The 18,263-nt window shown below is 57.8% G+C and overlaps 1 protein-coding gene across 5 annotated transcripts in view; it reads left to right on the top strand.

The window, feature by feature from the left end:
- The window catches only part of NAV1 (neuron navigator 1), a 162,173-nt gene that overhangs the window by 127,153 nt on the left and 16,757 nt on the right, over window positions 1-18,263 (top strand). For 2 of the 5 annotated variants that reach the window (XM_055144193.1, XM_055144197.1), the window contains 14 exons: window positions 1,716-1,886; window positions 2,797-2,849; window positions 3,530-3,553; window positions 3,673-3,750; window positions 7,445-7,528; window positions 7,756-7,867; window positions 10,484-10,605; window positions 13,953-14,149; window positions 14,772-14,964; window positions 15,125-15,293; window positions 16,335-16,432; window positions 16,537-16,632; window positions 16,848-17,007; window positions 17,843-18,078. In XM_055144193.1, the coding sequence (XP_055000168.1) occupies window positions 1,716-1,886; window positions 2,797-2,849; window positions 3,530-3,553; window positions 3,673-3,750; window positions 7,445-7,528; window positions 7,756-7,867; window positions 10,484-10,605; window positions 13,953-14,149; window positions 14,772-14,964; window positions 15,125-15,293; window positions 16,335-16,432; window positions 16,537-16,632; window positions 16,848-17,007; window positions 17,843-18,078 (1,793 nt within the window). The remainder of the gene's footprint in view (window positions 1-1,715; window positions 1,887-2,796; window positions 2,850-3,529; window positions 3,554-3,672; window positions 3,751-7,444; window positions 7,529-7,755; window positions 7,868-10,483; window positions 10,606-13,952; window positions 14,150-14,771; window positions 14,965-15,124; window positions 15,294-16,334; window positions 16,433-16,536; window positions 16,633-16,847; window positions 17,008-17,842; window positions 18,079-18,263) is intronic. The other 3 variants (XM_055144194.1, XM_055144195.1, XM_055144196.1) reach the window with 3 other exon arrangements.

An 18,263-nucleotide genomic window follows, 5' to 3' on the forward strand; every position in this document is an offset into this window, starting at 1 on the left:
CAGAGCCACCCCGCGGGGTGCGGCGAGGCAGCAAGTGTTGGGGCGCCTCCTCCTGGGAGCTGGGGGTCTGTGGGCTGGCTCCAGGGCGCGGCGTCCACACACGGACGGCTGTGGCCATGCGCAAGAAGAGCGATGGGCACGAGATGGGGATTCCAACCAGAGCGGTTACCCCTGGGAATGAGCTTAGGGCCTGGGGGGCGTCTGCGAATCTCCGTGGTGACAGTGAAGTCGGGGAGACCCTTCTTGGGCCTCACAGGCAGCCTCTGCCAGCATGAAGGTGAGGGCGGAGCCGCAGTTGGTAGCCAACGGATGGGATGTGGCTTCTGGAACAGTCCAGATGGCCTCGCTGCTCTGAGGGGGCCAGGCCTGGCCTAGCCTGCAGCAGGCCAGGCTCTGCAGGACAAGCTCCGGCCTGAGGCGGACAGGACAGGGGGCCTGGCTGGTGATTCTGAGGCCCGGGGGCAACGGGAAGGTGCTGGGCTCTGGCATGGACACGTAACAGGCCTGTGGGGGCTTGGGGGACCCTCTCCCGAGAGGGCTGTGGTGTGCCAAGTGAAGGGACTGTGGACTGTGAGGAATTGAGGGAACAGCAGGGATGGAGGCACTTGGGCGAGCAAAGGAGGGAAAGTCATTCTGGGACTGGAGCTGCGGTACAGTGGGGAGGGCGTTTGCCTCCCATGCAGGTGACCCGGGTTCCATCCCCAGCATCCCCTGTGAACCCGGAATACTGCCAGGAGCGATTCCTGAGTGCAGAGCCAGGAGTAACCCCTAAGCACTGCAGGTTGTGGTCCTCCCTGCCCACACACACAAAAAAAAAAGTCATCCAGTCCCGGGAGGATGGGGTGAGCACGGTTTCGTCTCCACGGGGGTCACGCAAGGCAATGCAGGCTGGGCTGCTTCAGAGCCGGGGGTCCCCGCCTTCGACCCTGCCTCATGCCGCACCAGGCTTGACTCATGCTGTTCCGTCTTGACTCCCTCGGCGCAGCTCTGTGGATTTCCTCGAGCTGCACCCCTGAGGCCCAGGGAGCGCCCTGCAGGGGTGAGGCAGCACACCGCAGGGCCGAGGGGCTCAGCAGAGCCTTCCCCCCAAGCAAAGCCCCCGCCTCACCAATCTGGTCTCACGCCGGGGAGGGGTGCGGCAGACTGAGGGGCTGGTTTCTTGCTGCTTTAGAACGGACCAGGGAGCCAGAGAGACCTGGCGGGCGGGCAGCCTCGCCCTGGCCACCAGGCCAAGCCCCGGGTCCCGTGGCGCGCCCCTTCTTCCTCTAGCTGCCTCTTCCCCTCATCCAGTGCCGTCCTCACCCCCCAGGGCCAGGTGTGTCAGCCCCAGCGCCCACGTGCGTGCACACATCCCAGGGATGTGAAGGTTTCAAAAGTGCCCACAGGCCCCCAGTCTGACCTTCAAGAGCCACCCCTCTGCCCAACCTCCCCAGACTGGGAGCTGCCAGGCCCAAGGGAGGGTCTCAATCAGGAAACGCACCCTTGGTTCCCTCCGCCAGGGTCCTGCCCCCAGGAGAGACCCCACCCCACCGAGGCCCCTGCTGCTGGCACTCTCCCTCGCCCTGCCTCCCTTCTCCTGCCCTCCCACATCCACCTCACTCCCCGTGCTCCCCGTGCTCCTGTGCTCCGTTCCCAAGGGCCCGGGGTGCTGATGACCCTCCTGCCTCTTCTGCCCTCCCCCTCCCTCCCCTGTCCCCTACCCTCTGTCCTTCCAGTGAGTCCCTCTGCGGCCACCACGCCGAGAATCACCCGCTCCAACAGCATCCCCACCCACGAGGCGGCCTTCGAGCTGTACAGCGGCTCCCAAATGGGGAGCACCTTGTCCCTGGCCGAGAGACCCAAGGGGATGATCCGGTCAGGATCCTTCCGAGACCCCGCGGACGATGGTGAGACTTCATGGCAGCGCGGTTCACGCTCATTCCAGCTCCGCTGGGTCCCCTCCACCGCCACCACCCCCGCCACCACACCACTCCCCAAGTCACAGCGCATCCTCGTGGGGCCATTCAGGTCTTCCCACCATCCCTTTGAAGGGGCTAGGGGCCAAGAAACCTTGGGGGACTCGGTATAGCACCAGGGCTTCTAGGTAGAGCATCTGCCATCCGGACTGGGGGAGGGAAGTTGACCTGGAAGGGCTAAGCAGTAACCCTCGGAATGTTCTAGAAGCCAGGGGCTCCTGCCCCCTTCCGCTCCCTCCATCTCTCAGAAACATATGGAAAGGTCAAGGGACGTAATGGTAGCTCTTCATCCTGGCGAAGGACTAGGCATTGCACATTCCTCTTTCTAGAACTTTCAGGTGGTTAGCTGCAAGGAGGCCCCTGGGGTTGTTGGTGATGCTGTAGGGTTCGAGATGCAGAGCCACTCCTCAAGGAGGAATCGATCCTTTCAGGAGGGTTCCGCTGAACGCCCCGAGAGTAGTCGAGGTGTCCAGGCGGGGCCATGGGTTGGTGCCCAGGCCCCCAGGCAGCCCCCCCCCCAGTCCCCCAGTGTGGAGAAGAGGCGGCTGAGCAGAGCCGTGTCTTAGTTCTAAGCAGCGCTTACAAGAAACCCCCCTCCTGTGCAGCTGAAGCGCCTCTCCCGCCCCTGCACCCCCCCCCCCAGACCCTTGGAGCAGCCGAGTGAGGGGCCGCCCTCCTCAGACTGCCCAGGGTCACGGGCACGGGCTGTCGGTGCCCACGGGGTCCCGTGCTCTGTGCTCTCTGCTCCAGATGCCTCCGCAGTCAGACTCCCAGCTCCCGTCTGAGCGCCGTTCCCCAGGGCCCGCCCTCTGTTGATGGCCGTGTTCTGTTTCTCTTCCAGTTCACGGCTCGGTGCTGTCTCTGGCCTCCAGTGCCTCCTCCACCTACTCCTCAGTAAGAGCCTTCGCCCTCATGCTCTCCCCAGTCCCGCTTCCCCCCGACCCTCCCCCACTGCTGCTTCTGGAACCTTCCCTGGATGGGAGGGCATGTGGAATGGCGCCCTTTGCTTGCCTGAGGGATTGAAGGCACCAGAGCCAGTCAGCTGCTCCACCTCCTGGGAGGGGGGTTTGGCCTCACCCCCCATCCTTGAGCCTCTCTGGTGCCTGGCGCTCCCCTCCTTTGAAACACGGAGAACCCCCTTGCTCTGGAGTCCGGTTGGTGGTCAGTGGGGTACATCTGTGGCCAGGTAAGTTGGGCAGCGTTCTAGAACGCAGAGCCTTGCCGGAGCGGAGATCGGACTCCAGTTGTTCAGACGAGGCGTTTCTTGAGTGTTTGTTCGCTCCTGCCTTTGATCTGCGCTCCCGGGGGTCAGTCAGGATTCCTCCCGAGATCGAACTCCCCGATTTCCGGGCCTTCGCAACAAAGGTGGGCTTGACTGGAGACTCCACGAGAGAAATCTCTGTTCCAAGCCGCCCTCCCTTGCTTGGGCCCCAAAGGCCCGGGAGCAGTTTCCGCCTGCACGATCTTGGTCACTCTTCTTTGATTTCTCTGCTCTGTCACGGGGGCCTGGCTTCGTCACCTGCATAGTAACCACTCCCTTTCTCTCTCTCTCTGTCCTGCGCGCCCTTCTCCAGGCTGAGGAGAGGATGCAGTCTGAGGTAGGGGCCCAGCCTTTGTCTCCGCTTGCTAACACCACCGCTGCCTCGTTCCTTCCATGGCCATGGCCAGCCCTCGTCCTGCCCCCACAAGCTGGTTTGTCTTCTTCTTTCTTCCACAGCAAATCCGAAAGCTTCGCAGAGAACTGGAGTCCTCCCAGGAGAAAGTGGCCACACTGACGTCTCAGCTCTCTGCCAACGTGAGTGCCACCTTGTTGGGTGGAGACCCGGAAGGCCAGCGTGGGCCCTCGGAGACATTCAGCCCAAGAGAGCAAGCCCACCAGGTGTCCCTGGGCCTTAGACTCAAGGGACAAGTCCTCCCCACAGCCTTGCCACAGGGTGTCTAGGACTCAGTTCTCCCCAAGTCCCTTGTCTCAAGTTCTACGAAGAACCATTTTCTCCTTCAACCTAATTATTAGGCATGAGTTCCTATTAGACAGTTACTAGGTTTTTCTAGAGATTTTGGGGGGTACGGGGTGTGAGGGGGATTGGGCCACACCCAGCGATGCTCAAGGGTTATTCGTGGCTCTGCACTCAGGAATTACTCCTGGTGATGCTCAGAGGACCATATGGGATGCCAGGGGTCAAACCTGGGTTGGTCACATGCTAAATAATCACTCTACCTGCTGTACTATTGCTCCAGCCCCTAGGCCTTCTGGAGAAAGAAGGAGGGTTAGCTGTGGTTCTGCATTGAGCCCAAACTGCCTTGTTCCCAGGCAGAGCCCCCAAGAGCCCTTTTCCACTGCTGTGGGGATGCTGGAGTCTGTCCACACAGCCTGACATGAGCCCTGTCAGACTGGCCACCAGAACTCTGGTGACGTGGCATTTCACAACACTAATGGAGAACCTAACTTCCTTGGGGCCAGAGCAATAGCACAGCAGGTAATTGCTTGCCTGACCTGTGACAGACCCCAGATTCAAATCCCAGCACCACAAATGGTTCCCTGAGCACCGAGCCAGGCATAACCTATGAGCCCTTCTGGGTGTTGCCCTCCAAAAAAGCAACACAAAACAAAGAAGCCCAATGCCCAGGCCTGGGAGAGGACCCAAAGGGATACTTTGTATGTGGGGGGGCCCAGGTTCAGTCCTTAGTACTGGAGGGTCTCCCAGGCACTGCCTGGAGTACCAAACTGAGACTAACCCTTGAACACCATCAGAGGTGGCCCCGAAACAATAAAATAAAATAATTCCCACGCTGGTCTAACTTCATGCACAACTGCCCTTTTGGAGTGGGAGGGTGTTTAGGGCCATTCCCAGTGATGCTTAGGGGTTACTCCTGGCTCTACACTCAGGAATCACTCCTGGTGATGCTCAGGGGACCCTGTGGGGTACCGGGGATCCAACCTGCGTGTAAGACAAATGCCCTCCTGCTGTATTGTCTCAGGCCCCGCAACTGCCATTTCTTAGTGGCTCCCTCAGGCAGTTGGCTGAGCTGATCTGAGATTGTAAGTGGGAGCCAGAATTCTCCATGGCTGGCCTCAACTGGGCCTGTGGTCCGGATTTTCTCTGTGGAGGTCTTGGCTTCCCACCTATGAGTTGGGACACAGAACAGCAGCCGTCCTGTGTGTAACCAGTCCCATGTCCATCTCCACACCCCTCCCACCCGCCACCCCGCCCCCTGGGACGGAGCTGCAAACAGAACGCTAGAGCCTGTTCCCCTCAAGCTGTAAACAACAGCTGAGCCGGATCTGCGGAGCTTTCCAAGTGTTTGCACAGAAATCTGCAATTTCCGCAGTTCTGTTTTTTTTTTTTCCCCTCTTTCTCTTCCCTTCCTCCCTAGAGAACCCAGCTGTCAGGCCTGGGGTCTTTCCCCGGAATCAGGTAGAAAATGGGGACGAGAGAGAAGTAGAGGCAAGAGACTAAGGGGTTGAGGTGCTTGCCTTGCACACAGCTGACCTAGGTTTGAGCCACAGCATTATATGTGGTCCCCCGAGCACTGCCAGGAGTGACCCTTGAGCACAGAGACAGGAGTAAACCCTGAGCACTGCTGCGTGTGACCCCAAATGAAAGAGAGGGAGAAAGAAAAAGAGAGAGTAATCGAGAGAGGAGGGAAGGCTGGGGGAGGAAAGGAGAGGAAAGTTTCCAATGAACACCATGGCAGTGTCATCCCCAGGCTGGCTATTCTTGACCCAACCCGCAGTCCACAAAGTGGACTTATACCACTTTGTTTTGTGCTTCTACCGAGAACTTCAGTTTTGTTTTGTTTTGGGGCCACAGCCAGCAATACTCAGGGCTTCCTCCTGACTTCGCACTGAGAGACCACTCCTGGTGAGCTGGGGGGCCTTATGAGATGCCAGGGATCAAATCTAGGTTGGCCAGCTGCAAGGCAAGCGCCACCTGCTGAGCTATCTCTCCAGCCCCTCTGTCAAGCACTTTGTTAATTCCTGGGGACCATAGGAATTACAATAAAAACTGTCTCTTCACTCCCTGGTGACTCGCCCTCCCAGGCCTGTGCTGGGGCGCATCCTGCACAGCCCAGGAAATCCACTCCGGGAGACACAGAGCAGCCTCGGGTCCGAGCTCCATTCATGGCGGCCGTCAGGCTGACGCGGCTGGGCAGGAGCCAGGAGATGAATTTAGAGAGTGATTTTTCTAAGAAGGGGAAGTGCCCTTTGGCTGAGAGAACAAACGGCAACAGCCCAGACAGAGGTTCGGAATTTTCAGGGTCAGACCGTTGCCGAGGGTCAGGGCCCTGCCCTCAGACTGGAGATGTGAGGGCTGCCCTCTGGGGTGTCAGGGTGTCCTCCCCTCCCACATTTCACACAAAGCGCTTGTCTCATTCCTTGGACCTGCCAGGGTCCGAGCTGAAGACACACCCACGTTAGGGAGGACCCAGCCCTGCTGCGGTGTGCCTTAGCCGGGGTCGAGGCTGAGTCGGAAGGCTCAGAGGATGGAGTGGACGTGGGGGAGCAAAGGGGGGAAAGCCCAGGCAGGCCCAGGGAGGAGGCCCACCTGGAACCCAGGATCATCTGTAGACAAGAGACCCCGCAGCATGAGATTTCCTGAGCAGGGCAAAGGTGCATTTGGCGAGGGCTGCAATCGCCGCTTTGGGGAGCTCAGTGGCCCGGCACGCCCGACTGAGGGCCCCCTGGGAACCGCCTTTCAGTGAAAGCATCTCTAGACGCAGTTCCAGGGCAGAGGGAGAAAACTAGAGCTGACCCCACAGGCAGGGAGAAGACTTCGGCGGCAGGAAGCTGGGAAGTGTAGCACATGCTCCAGCTTCGTACTTAGGGCCTGCCCAGAATCTGCCCCTCGCACCTGGCTCGTGCCACTGAGGGTGCCCAGCCCTGCACCTCCTCTATTCTTCTTGCCTTTTGTTGCCAGCGCCGGCTCCTGGTGGCCTTCTGCTACCCCTTCCCCTGCCCACTAGTTCTCCAGGGCTCCTCCATGCCCCCATGAAGCACATCTGACATCTAGTGGCCAAGCTGTGCCATGCACCTAAGGTCCCTGGTCGGAGAAGCCGTGCCCTAACAACGATCAGGGCTGGGGGAGGGCCAGCCTGGAGCCAGAACGGCGGGCAGGTGCTGGGCAGTGCTGTCGGCTGGGAGGTGATTCTCCCCCTATTTAGACCCGTCTCGCTTTCCACCGTTCAACCAAGAAAATAGGATGGGGCACTGAGCAGAGGACAGTCCCACCCACTGCCAATAAATGATCAGGTGCCACATCTTCCAGAGCCTTCTAGAGACTTCCAGAACCTTCCCAAACCCCATTCTGCCCACATGCGCCCAGTGCCACTTTGTTATCGTGCACGCTGGTGAAACCGTCACTGTATCAAGTTGGTGTGAGAGTTCTTGGAGTGGGTCAGCTCTGAGACACAGAAGCATCTCGAGCCTCCTCTGGTGTCGCTGCCTTTCCCTGTCTCTGGCAGCTGAGGTGTGTCTCCCTGGGTTTCAGGCGAATCTAGTGGCGGCCTTTGAGCAGAGCCTGGTGAACATGACATCCCGCCTGCGGCACCTGGCAGAGACAGCAGAGGAGAAGGTGAGAGGCCGGGCCTGGCTGGGGTCCCCTGGGTGGACACCTAAGGCCCCGCACCCCTGATCCCCTGAGAGCAGTTTCTCCCGCCCTTCCTGTCCCCTCAAAATCTCCCCCCCAGTTCTCATGTCCTGGGTCCCTTCTGCCCTTGGCCTGGGACCCCAGTGCTCGCCCTTTGCCGGTTGCGTGGCGGCATTCCCCGCTCACACCCAGGGGCCTGGTTCCTCCCACAGGACACTGAGCTCCTGGACCTGCGGGAAACCATCGACTTCCTGAAGAAGAAGAACTCAGAGGCGCAGGCTGTCATTCAGGGAGCCCTTAACGCCTCAGAAGCCACCCCCAAAGGTAGGCTCTTCTGCCGCACTGGAGGACAGGAAGGGATGTTCTTCTAGAATTTATCCATGCCCATGGGGTACCAGACCCCACATAGGGTGTCTTAAAAGGGCCAGTCCCAAGCTTCTGCCCTTTAGCATGAGGCTCTGGGCTGGGCAGAGATCCCTGGTCCTGGGGCTGGAGGAATGGTACAGTGGTAGGGCATTTGCCTTGCACGCAGCCCACCTGGGTTCCACCCCTGGCATCCCATATGGTCCCCTGAGCACCACCAGGAGTGATTCCTGAGCACAGAACCAAGAATAACCCCTGAGCACCATCAGGTATAACTCCAAAACAAAATCCCTGATCCCCTAGGGTCTTTCCAGAACCTTCTTTCAGTAGATAGAGTGCACTCTCCAATACTGCTTTGTTCTTATAAAATTTAAAATGATCTTCTGTACTGCCCAGTACTGTCCAGCAGCCATAGCCCGCTGGGAGGAAATCCAGAGCTGTTTATAGAAATCGTAAACAGGCTTATTTAGAATTGGCCCCGCCCAGAATATTCCTTTTTTTTTTTTTGCTTTTGGGTCACACCCGGCAATGCACAGGGGTCATTCCTGGCTCATGCACTCAGGAATTACCCCTGGCGGCGCTCAGGGGACCATATGGGATGCTGGGATTCGAACCCGGGTCGGCCGCGTGCAAGGCAAACGCCCTACCCGCTGTGCTATTACTCCAGCCCCCCGCCCAGAATATTCCTGGAGAAACAAAAAAGTATAGTCGAAATAACATCTGCACTTATATGTTCATCGAAGCACTGTTTACAATAGCCAGAATCTGGAAAAAACCCGAGTGCCCGAGAACAGATGACTGGTTAAAGAAACTTTGGTACATCTATACTCTGCAGCAGTTAGAAAGGATGAAGTCATGAACTTTGCATATAAGTGGATCAACATGGAAAGTATCATGCTAAGTGAAATGAGCCAGAAAGAGAGGGACAGACATAGAAAGATGGCACTCATTTGTAGAATATAGAACAACAGAGTAGGAGAATAATACTCAAGAATAGTAGTATATAATACCAGGAGGTTGGCTTCTTAGCTTGGAAGCTGGCCTCACATGCTAGGGGAAAGTCATCCCAGATAGAGAGGGGAACACCAAGTAATATGTGATTGGAGATCCTGCGCGGGAAGGGAGATGCATGCTGAAAGTAGACTAGAGACTGAACAGGATGACCACTCAATACCCCTATTTGGAACCACAACACCCAAAAGGAAACAGAGATATCAAATTGGAATGCCCTGCTACAGAGGCAGGGTAGGGTGGGAGGGGATGGGACTGGGGGGATGGGAGGGATACTGGGTTCATGGGTGGTGGAGAATGGACACTGGTGGAGGGATGGGCTCTTAAACATTGCATAAGGGAAAAACAAGCACGAAAATGTGTGAATCTGTAACTGTACCCTCACTGTGAGTCACTAATTAAAAAATAAATTAATTAAAAATAAAAAAGAATTGGCTCCGCCTGAAAGCAACCAAGATGCCCTACAGTGGGTGAACGGGCACCCTGTGCTGTGGCCAGGCAATGAAGTATGTCTTAACCCTAAAAATAAATGAGGGAGCCAAGAGAGAGTACAGCTGCCCAGGTGCTTGCCTTGCTTACGCACCATCAAGGTTCAATCCCCAGCACCCCGTATGGTCCCCTGAGCCCTGAGCACAGTAGGGTGTCGCCCAACTCCCCTTCCATGCCACCGAAGGAGAAAACAAAAACACAAAAAGAAATGAACTACCAAGCTGTGGAACACACAGGAGACTCTTAAATCGACGTGTCTGAGTGAAGCGAGCCAATCAGAAAAGGCTCTGCAGGGACTGTGCAGTATCAGAACACGTCTAGATGCTCAAGAACCCCAGAATACTGGGAGTGACCTCCAGGGTCCCCCGGCACTGCATGGGGCACGATTCGCGTATGCCCACATCTGTTTTCTTTCAAAGAGTGGCTGCAGGTGATATGTGACCCACAATACTTCATTCGGGAAAGAGTCTGGCAAGGCTGTTGAGGCAGAAGGGGCAGGGGCTCACCTTTAAGGGTCAAAAGAAGAGCCCCCCGCAGAGAGAGGAAGGACGTGCCACTGCTAACCTGCACGGCTGATAGTGCCCCCTGTCATGGGATTCCACATCCCTGGGGGAATAGTGACCCCCGTCCTCAATGAGGCTGAGGCTGCTCTTGGGCTTCCAAAGTCAGCATGCCACCCACCATGGTGACATGATTAGAAAAATTAATTCCCTATGGTCCTCGGGCCACTGGGCTGAGCATTGCTGGGAATGACCCCTGTGAAAAATCAGTAAATAATTTAAAAGGGTGGATGGTAGGCCGCAGAAATGTGGGGCATTTGCCTAGCACTCATTCAACCCAGGTTCGATCTCCGGCATTCCGGCATCCCGTATGCACTCCTCCCCACCCCCCCACCAGTTTTACCAGAGTTATTCCTGAGTGCCGAGCCAGAAATAAGCCCTGAGCATCCTGAGTGTCACCAAAAAAAAAAAAAGAATATGGATGGCTCTGTGAGCTAGTCTGCTGCCTTCTCTAGCAAACCTGGCCTCGCCTCTCCTTAAGTCCTTCCTGTATTCTTTCCACTTGAACTTGACCCAGAGCTTCGGATCAAGAGACAGAACTCCTCAGACAGCATCTCGAGCCTCAACAGCATCACCAGCCATTCCAGCATTGGCAGCGGCAAGGACGCTGATGCAAAGAAGAAGAAAAAGAAGAGTTGGGTAGGTGAGGGTTTGAGGGGAGGGCATGCCAGATCCTTCCGGGGGTCGCCAAGCTAGAGTTCGTGTGACGCCACACCCCCGTCTAAGGCCCTCTGAGCAGAGGTGTGAAGCTCCTTTCCCTGTCGCTCCCTGCTTGTCCGATGCCCACCCTCAGCCCTCAGCCCTGCCTCCTCCTTCCCTCGGGCTCACCAGGCATTGGGCCAGGTCGAACGTGTGTGGCAACAAAAGGGGGCAGAGGGTGTAGTGGAGAGGGAGCATCTCTCATCCCCACCCTCCCCTCCCCACTCTGCTGAGGAGAGAGTTGTTATGAGCAAAGCCATTCTCTCGACGCGCCCGAGCACCCGAGCTCCTTCTGGAAAGGCATCCGTGTCTTTCCCGAAGGCGTCCCAGAGACCCTGTGTCAGGCCCGTCTGGTCCAGAGCTCATGCAGAGAACCCCGAGCGGGCTCTGGATGGCCTCTCTGAGACTCTTCGGGCAGGTTTGGGACTCTGGGAGCCTCTGCCCCTCCCAGAGCCTTCGTGGCCCGCCGGCACGCAGACCCCTGTGCAGTGCAGACCCCAGATATGTGCATTGAGTGACTAAGTGTTGCTTCTTTTTTTTTCCCCCCTTCCCTTCAAAATGCTGACTTCACATCCCTATTTTTTTCCAGGTCTATGAGGTAAGAGACCCAGTTCCTCTCCCCTTACTTCCTCTTTCCCTTTGCCATACCTCCCCCACTCCCAGAGCACCCCCAGCCCCCTCCGAGGAGAATGGCCACTCATAACACTAACCATAACACCCCCCACCCTGAGCTCCTAACTCGCTCCACTGCATGGTTCATCCACGGCAGCCCCACGCGAGGACAGAGGAGTGGTCTGGTTGGGGGTCGGGGGAAGCCGAATAAAAGCCAGAGATGCCCCCATTGCAAAACCAGCCTGTCCTGAGACCAGAGTGAACGCTTCTGAGGGGAGCTTCTGCGGGGGCATGGCAGCAGGTCTAGAAGCTGCACCCGGTGAACATCCTCTGGACCACAGTTGACCACACTCAGTCTGGGCTCAGCCCTGCAATCTGGGGACCATCCAGGGAGGGTGAGGAACATGCCCTGCAGCTCCCTTCAAGCATCCCTAGCACTTTGGGGATCAGAGCAGATGATCCCTGGGACACACCGGACTCAGAATTTTCCTTACACACCAGATGTCAGTAAGATCCGCTCTTGCCCGAGCCAGCATCGTCTCGGTGCTTGGGAGGATGTGGAAAACGGGGTCTGTGGTTTCGGACCCCAGGGTCTCTCCTGCAGATTTGTGAGGGAGACCAGGAAATGATCTTGCCCATATAGGCTTCATTCGGTCAGTGAACATTCAGGGTGAAAACCAAAGCAGGGTGGGAGAAAGGAGCGTGTTGCGCTCCCTGTGTAGACAGCAGAAGAGGGGAGTGTGTTGAGCTCTCTGTGTGGACAGTGGAAGAGACAAGTGTGTTGGAACTTCCTGTGAAGACAGTGGTAGAGAGGAACATGTCGGAACTCTCCGTGTAGACAGTGGGAGAGAGGAGAGTGTCAGAACTCCCTGTGTAGACAGTGAAAGAGAGGAACATGTCAGAACTCTCTGTGTAGACAGTGGGAAAGAGGTGAGTGTCGGAACTCCCTGTTTTAACAGTGGGAGAGAGGACCGTGCTCTCCGTGTAGACAGTGGGAGAGAGGAGAGTGTCGGGACTCCCTGTGTTGGAACTCCAGCTCTCAGATGGAGCTGAGTGGGGAGAATCAGTCCACAGAACAGTGAGCTCAGTTCTTCGAGTCATTCCCAGGCCGTTCTCTACTACCCCTGGAAATGCTGTTTTAAAAGGGAGTCCACGGCCCCTTGTGGAGCTGCCAGATCAGCTGAGTCAGTCACCGTGATCAGTGGGGTGAGACGTCACACCCAGATCTTCTGACATACCGGGACGCATATTGCAGGGCCAGGTTCCATCCAGGGAACCCCACATGGTCCCCCAAGCACCTTGAATGTGCACCCCACCCATCCCCATAAATATAAGTCTCGTTTCCTTGTTGCTTAACCTGTTGTTTCCTGAATTCATTTCGCCACAAAATCCTAAAGTACATAACACCTGTCAGCATCTCTGCTGAACACAGTTCTCACTTGCAGTAGTTCTGGAAGCCCATGGACATAGGACCTCCTGCATGCACATGCGTGCATGCGCAACACACACATATACACACACACTCATATATATATACACGCTCACACACTCACACACTCATACACACTCACACACACACACACACACACACACACACATCCCGGGAAATGATGGTTTCATTGGGCAAAGTGAGGAAGGGGTGATGTTGGGGGAATCGCCTGAGGTCTTCCTTTACTTACAACCTCTTGGTTGGTCAGGGAGAGTCCCGTGAGAAGCTCTCTGAACTGGCGACTGCCCAAAGACAGGCTGTCACCACTCGCACCCCCCTCAGAGCCATGTCCGTCTTCTGCGTCCTCCCTAGTGGAACCCCACCTGGCCCGTCAGCACCAGCCATCCCCTGTCCGCCTTCATGGGCCCAGGAGCAGCCTTTTGGCAGAGCACCTCAGGGGGTCCCTTCCTTCCTCTCTCCCCCCAGTGACCTGGCTCGCCTCTGCCCTCTCTCTTGCCTCAGACCCCTCCTTTCCTCACTGTCTTTGGCTGCTGTCCACGTCTGTGTCCCTGTGCGTGTGTGCATGTTGTATGGATGCATGGAGCGGGGGGGATCACGTCCTGGTTTGCTAATACCCGAGGCCCGCCCACACCTCAGAGTAAACACGCTGCATCCTCGGCGGATTCCCCGGGACAGATCCCGTACCCTGGCACACGGGAGTGGAAGGAGTGGTCAGCAGCCGGCCCTGGCTGCTTTCCCCTGTGCTGGCCTATGCTGAGCCTCAGAGCCAGGACAGGACGCCTGCAGGCCTCTCTGTCTGATGACCTCGAGCGTCACCTCAGATCCCAGAGGCCAGAGGGATCGGTTCTGCTGTGTGCAGGCAGATCCTGGGCCGATTTGGAGCTTGGTTCAAGATAAGCTGTTTCTGGCCTGCTGGAGGAGGCAGGCATGGCCCATGAGGGCTGGCCAAGGGGGTGTTAGGGGACGTTCTCTCCATCCCTCTCTGGACCCAGTTTCTCATGAGAGAGAGAAGACCCTAGAAGTTTCCGTAGCAGCAAGCCAGAATATTCCACTTTGGCTCTCAGTCCTGATTCAGAAGCTCTTAGGTGCCTCGTGCCTGAGGCCTATGGCAGGAGGCGAAGGGTAGCAAGCTGGGGCCCTGCCCCAGGGCCTCTGTCTCAGGCCTGAGTGCCCCTCCCCACCACGGGCGCACTGACGTGTCACTCCTGCCTCTGCTTTTTTCTAGCTCCGAAGCTCCTTCAACAAAGCCTTCAGCATCAAAAAGGGCCCCAAGTCTGCTTCCTCCTATTCAGACATCGAGGAGATCGCCACCCCCGACTCCTCGGCGCCCTCCTCCCCCAAGCTCCAGCATGGCTCCACCGACACAGCCTCGCCCTCCATCAAGTCCTCCACCTCGTCCTCCGTGGGCATCGATGCCACCGAGTAAGTGCTCCTGGCGGCCTGCCATCCAGCCTGGGGCCAGTGGCAGCCTCTGGTCAGGTTAGCAGGGAGTCTGAAAGAGCCCTGGGCCTGGAGCTGGGGAGATGGGCCAGTGAGCACAGGTTCTGTATGCACGGGGCCTAGGGCGTCCCCTGTGTACTTCCAGGAGTAGCTCCCAAGCACAGAGCCGGAGTGACCCCTGAGCACCACCAGGTGTGACCCTGAAGCAAAACTGGGCTAGAGAAATAGTACAGCAGGACGGGCGTTTACCTTGCACGTGTCAGACCCAAGTTCGATTCCCAGCACCCCGTATGGTCCTCCGAGCACTGCCAGGAGTAATTCCTGAGTGCAGAGCCAGGAGTAACCCCTGAGCATGACTGCTTGTGTGCCCTCCCCACCAAAAAATTAAAAAATCTAAAAAGACTGAGCAAACAGTGCCCACCTCACATCCTTTCCTGGGCCTCTGAGAACAAGAGCCAGGCCTGTCCACTCACTGCTGATAGCTGTGATGGATAGCTGTGGGCAGAGGGACCCCCGCTGGCTTCCAACAGCAGGCCTCAGCACCTCCTAGTGGTTCTGGCGCGGTCCAGGTCTCCTGGCCTGATGGATCCCTGCTTCCCGCCAGGGCCCCTGCTCACCCAGCCCCCCACACGCGGCTGTTCCAAGCCAACGAGGAGGAGGAGCCCGAGAAGAAGGAGGTGTCGGAGCTGCGTTCAGAACTGTGGGAGAAGGAGATGAAGCTGACGGACATCCGCCTGGAAGCCCTCAACTCAGCCCACCAGCTGGACCAGCTTCGGGAGACCATGCACAACATGCAGGTCAGCCTCCGGGCGGGGACTGAGCAGGGGCAGTGGGCGGGGCCGTGGGCGGGGCGGGGGCAGTGGGCGTGGTGGGGCTGGGCTGAGGGGGCAGTGGGCGGGGCCCTGCCTGGATCCTAGCGCCTGCATCCCCCCCAACCCCTATTTCTTCTGCCCACAGTTGGAGGTGGACCTGCTGAAGGCGGAGAATGACCGGCTGAAGGTCGCCCCGGGCCCCTCGGCGGGCTCCACTCCAGGGCAGGTCCCTGGGTCATCTGCGCTGTCCTCCCCACGCCGCTCCCTGGGCCTCACCCTCACCCATTCCTTCAGCCCCAGCTTGACAGACACAGGTACAGGGGGAAGGAGGAAGTGGAATGAGCCACCCAGGTGGGCAGTGGGAAAGGGCCCATTCCTGCTGGGTCTAGCTCTTTCCTGTGACATGCTCTGGAGTTGGGGTGGGAGCAGCCAGCAGACGCTGTCTCATGCCACCCTGGAGTGGCGGGAGGGGCCGCGCCCAGCAGTGTTGGGGTCACTCCCAGCACCCTGCGGAGCTGTCTGAGAGTTCAGGCTCCAGCCTGTTGAGCTGTGTTTTGTTTGTTGTTTGGGGGGTCACACCTGGTGATACTCAAGCAAGGGCAGTTCTGGGCTCTGCAATCAGGAATCGGTCCCATTGTGCTCAGGGGATTGTAGAAATGCCAGGCATCAATCCCAGATGGCTGCGTGCAAGACAAGTGCCCTATCCAGCCCCTGTTGAGCTGTCTTTAGCTCCCTCAACTTCTTGGTTAGAGCCTTCCTCTGAGGTCAGTGAGAGGAGAGGGGCTGGGAAGATAGTGCAGTGGATAGGGCGCTGACCTTGGACACATCCACCCAGCTTTAATTCACCTCATATCATCCCCTGAGCACTCCCAAGAATAGGCCCTGAACGCTGCCGAGTGTGGTCCAAAACCAACAAAAAAAAAAAGAAAGAAAAGGAAAAGTCAGTGAACTCCACTCCATGCAAGCCCTTCTACCAGGGAGATAGTACAGTGGCAAAGGTGCTTGCCTTGGGGCTGGAGCAATAGCACAGCGGGTAGGGCGTTTGCCTTGCACGCGGCCGACCCAGGTTTGATTCCCAGCATCCCATATGGTCCCCTGAGCACCGCCAGGGGTAATTCCTGTGTGCCGAGCCAGGAGTAACGCCTATGCATAGCCAGGTGTGACCCAAAAAGCAAAAAAAAAAAAAAAAAAAAGGTGCTTGCCTTACACATGGCCTGCCCGGGATCAATCTCTGGCATCCCATAGGGCCCCCTGAGCACTTCCAGGAGTGATTCCTGAGTGCAGAGCCAGGAGTAAGTTCTGAGCAGCACCGAGTGTGGCCCCAAAACCCAAACCAACCCTCCCCGTGCCCACAGACCTCTCGCCCATGGATGGCATCAGCACGTGTGGTTCCAAGGAGGAGGTGGTTCTTCGGGTGGTGGTGCGGATGCCCCCACAGCATATCATCAAGGGGGTAAGGAGCATCCCGGAGGGCCTGTGGCATCGCCCAAAGCTGCATCCTACCCCGTTTAGGACCTCTGTTCCTCACGACCACCCCTGCCTCCTTCTGCCTTGCAGGACCTGAAACAGCAGGAGTTCTTCCTGGGGTGCAGCAAGGTCAGCGGGAAGGTGGACTGGAAGACGCTGGATGACTCCGTTTTCCAGGTGTTCAAGGTAAATCTCTGCCGTGCCGCCCGGCGCTCAGGCCCTGGGACAGGGAGTCAGGTGGTCGTGGGCACCCCGAATGCCTCTGAGAACAGAATTGCTCCCCACTGCCCAGTGCAGCTCTGGCTGGGTGCCCTTCTGCTCTCTGTTGCCTTTCCTGCCCCCGATGGTCACTTCTCGGGGCTCTGCACCAGCTTCCCCATTGTCCCTTTCTCTTGGGGCAGGACTATATTTCCAAGATGGACCCAGCCTCCACGCTGGGCCTGAGCACCGAGTCCATCCACGGATACAGCCTCAGCCACGTGAAACGGGTGTTGGACGCAGAGCCCCCGGAGCTGCCTCCCTGCCGCCGAGGGGTCAATAACATTTCTGTTTCCCTCAAAGGTCAGTCTTGGTCTTGTGAGAGGCAGTGACCGGGGGTGATGGGAGGTGGGGCAAGGCATTGCACTTTTTTTTTTCCTTTTTGGGTCACACCCAGCAATTCTCAGGGGTTACTCCTGCCTCTGCACTCAGGAATTACTCCTGGCGGTGCTTGGGGGACCATATGGGATGCCAGGGATTGAACCCGGGTCGGCCACTTACAAGGCAAACGCCCTATCCGCTGTGCTACCACTCCAACTCCGAGAGATTGCACTCTTTAATTCCACAAGTACTGATCACTGCAGTGGGGTCATGTCCATGCTCGGGAATGGGGCCAAAGCGAGAGAAGTGGCACCTAACCTGTGTGCCCTGGGGACTTCGTCGGGAAATGTTTGCCAAGCCTGGGTTCTCCCGGCACCTGCAGTTTTCAGCACGACAATAAAGATTCACCTTTCCAGGGCCAGAGCCATAGTGCAAAGGATAAGCTGCTTCCCTTGCGCATGGCTGACCCCCGTTCAATCCCTGGCACTGCATATCGTCCCCAAACGTGACCGGGAGTGATCCCTAAGCATAGGTTCAGGAGCACCACTGGGTGTGGCCCAGATTCCCTCCATCCCCACAGCAGCAAGGGGAGGAGGGGTGAGGGGGGAAGATTGACTTTTTCAGAAGAAGGAGAGGCAGGGCGATAACTCCAGCAGTTGGGTGCAAGCTTTGCATGCGGAAGGCTGGGTTTGACGCCCGAGCACCGCACAGTGGGTGACCAGCGTGTGCCCAGTGGGCCCCTAGGTGAAGCCCTCCAGCCCCCTGGAAGGCTTCTCGGAGCCCCGCAAGACTCACGCCTTTCCGGTGCGGGGCTCAGGTCTGAAGGAGAAGTGCGTGGACAGCCTGGTGTTCGAGACGCTGATCCCCAAGCCCATGATGCAGCACTACATCAGCCTCCTGCTCAAGCACCGGCGCCTCGTCCTCTCGGGCCCCAGCGGCACGGGCAAGACCTACCTGAGCAATCGCCTGGCCGAGTACCTGGTGGAGCGCTCGGGCCGCGAGGTCACGGAGGGCATCGTCAGCACCTTCAACATGCACCAGCAGTCTTGCAAGGTCCTACGGCCCCCACCTCGGGCTCCAGCCCTTGCCTCCTTTTCCATGCTCCCTCCATCCCCCCCTTGCTTCAACTGCTGCCTCCGTGTCCCCTTCATATTCTCCTGCTCTGCCCTCTCCAGCCCCCAGTTTCTTTCCAGACTTGCACTTCCTGCACCTTCCACACGGTTCCCTTTCCTCTCTGG

This window comes from Sorex araneus, chromosome 7, assembly GCF_027595985.1.
Source record: "Sorex araneus isolate mSorAra2 chromosome 7, mSorAra2.pri, whole genome shotgun sequence".
Lineage (NCBI taxonomy): Eukaryota > Metazoa > Chordata > Mammalia > Eulipotyphla > Soricidae > Sorex > Sorex araneus.